We start from the raw sequence: 2,340 nt of genomic DNA on the forward strand, positions 1-2,340 counted from the left end.
GGATTACTATCGGAAGAGCACTGTTTCCTTTCGTGCAAGTATAGAGTGCCAGTTTTGCCGGAGGAGCACGTTCACTTCTAATGCTGCAAGACTGGGGTCATCACCAGTTCCGGCAGGATTAAGTTCAGCTCTTCTACTGGATGAGTGGGGACACTGGGATTGAATCAAGAGTGAATCAAGGTAGCTGCCTCCACAAGTTATGTGGCAATAAGATCAGGAGCAGGACTGAGAGATTCGACTTTCCATTTGTGAAGAATGTTTTAATTGATTGTTTCTTTTTGAAACTGTCCAATACAATTTTAACTTTGTCTTTTAATCTGATGTATCATACAAGAAAACAACTTACCTGAGTCTATTTGTTCAATGACTGTAACTAATATTAATTATGATGTAACCTGATTGACTCCCTGGAGGATTGATGTGTGTATAAATAGAGGGATCCCTTCTCCCGCCTCAGCTATGCTCAAGTCAGAGTATTTCAGCTCCGACAGAATTCATCCATTCTCACAGAAAATGGGGCAACTGACTATTCTACAGATAAAGGAGATTTACTACCCGATTCTCGCAGCCGTCAGTATTCCTGGTGAGCCACTGAAACCTGTTAATCCATGTTGGCTGTCTCACTCTTCATTTCTCATGTTGGATAAGGTAACTTGTTTCCGGGATGTCAACATGACACACGCGCGGCATTGACCGGGATCAACTTGTGAACAGTTGGTCCGTCGTTTCTGCGTTCTCCTTAATCTGATAATTTTAATGATGTTACAATATTATTTGCAGCTTGTACACAAGGATTTTAGTGGATTTCCGGACAGTCTTATCATCCTGTGTAGCGTGAGCGCTGCAACAGCTCATTAACATGTGTGGGTAGCTGGCCCTGGTAATGGCTCCAATCTTAATCCTGTTCTCACACTGCTCCGTGTTAATAATCACACTGAATGGAGTAAAATGCTTTCAACTGGTATCTCCATATACTGCATGCAGTATTTCAAACAGACACTGCAATATTATATCTCTCCTCTCTCTTTCTTACAGCGAACTTGATGACAATTGTGATTCTCTCACGAGGAAACTGCGGCCATTCCAAGTGTATCTCTGTCTACATGGTGGCCATGGCAACAGCAGATCTACTGGTCATGATCATCAATATAATAGTGTATCATATTTTCAGTTATCACTTCCCACTTTCCTTCCTCTCCCACACTCCCGTGTGTAGGTTCATTCTATATATGACTGTTGTCGCCCTCGATTTGTCTGTTTGGTTCACCGTCTCCTTCACATTTGACCGTTTTATCGCCCTCTGCTGCCAGAAGTTCAAAACGAAGTATTGCACCGAGAGAACTGCGGCCGCGGTGACAACAACGGTCTCTGTTCTCACCTTTTTAAAGGACATCCCCGTTTTGTTTCTATTTGCACCTGAACGAATTGTGAACAAAGTGCAGTGGGGCTGTCGGGTAAGAGAGGCTAGTCTCTCCTCACCTCTAGTTGTTGCATACAGCTGGTTTCACGGCATCTGGCGCGTTTGGCTTCCTTTCACTTTAATTGCCTTGTTTAATTCTTTGACCATCAGACGGATTTTAGTGGCCAGTAGAGCCCGCAGGGGACTCCGGGGTCACAGCAGTGAGAATCAGTGTGATCCAGAGATGGAGAAACGAAGGAAATCCATCATTTTACTCTTCACGATATCCAGCACTTTTATACTATTGTGGCTGACAGATGGCGTGAGTTTTCTAACTAACAGACTGACAAACATCAATCAATACCGAGGCGACCGCACAAACCCAGCATTTATCGCCACCGAAACCGGAGCTATGCTGAAGTTTTTGAGTTCCTGCCCAAACACATGTATTTATGCAGCGACACAAAGGAAATGCAGGGAAGAGCTGAAGAAGCTGCTGCAATCTCCCTGGACACTGATTTTAAGATTGGTTAAAAATGAAAGAAATGCCAGCATCAGAATTCATTTTTAGCACCAATTCCATCTGAGAATGGGGATCTCTCCCCTTACAGCTACATAAAGGTGGTTCTTGTAAAAACTCACAAGTCGGCGACGATATCTGTTCTTTGTAGCATTTAACGTAACATTGACCGTGGGTTTCCACAGTTCTTTTTTTGAGTGACTGCTGCCAAATAACAACATTCCCTTTAATTATGAAAAGAGATGAAGTGAACCTTAACATTTGAATATAATATTTGATCAACGATTTTAATATCACTGTGCGAAGACGGGAATTCACTTCTACCGTGTAATTGACAGGAAGATCCACCAGTTTTAGGGAAAGATTCGATCGTTTGGAACTCCTGGTGAATTTACATTTTCTCGGAGGTTTGATGAACACG

General features: G+C 42.9%; 1 protein-coding gene across 1 annotated transcript; it reads left to right on the forward strand.

The window, feature by feature from the left end:
• The first annotated feature begins 513 nt into the window (after positions 1-513).
• On the forward strand, positions 514-1,970 carry LOC137309037 (probable G-protein coupled receptor 139). Its single transcript, XM_067977377.1, has 2 exons — positions 514-583; positions 1,036-1,970. The coding sequence occupies exons 1-2, from the start codon at positions 514-516 to the stop codon at positions 1,968-1,970; spliced, it is 1,005 nt and encodes a 334-aa protein (XP_067833478.1).
• Positions 1,971-2,340: the final 370 nt, after the last annotated feature.

The sequence above is a fragment of the Heptranchias perlo genome, unplaced genomic scaffold (assembly GCF_035084215.1).
Source record: "Heptranchias perlo isolate sHepPer1 unplaced genomic scaffold, sHepPer1.hap1 HAP1_SCAFFOLD_1454, whole genome shotgun sequence".
Taxonomy (NCBI): domain Eukaryota; kingdom Metazoa; phylum Chordata; class Chondrichthyes; order Hexanchiformes; family Hexanchidae; genus Heptranchias; species Heptranchias perlo.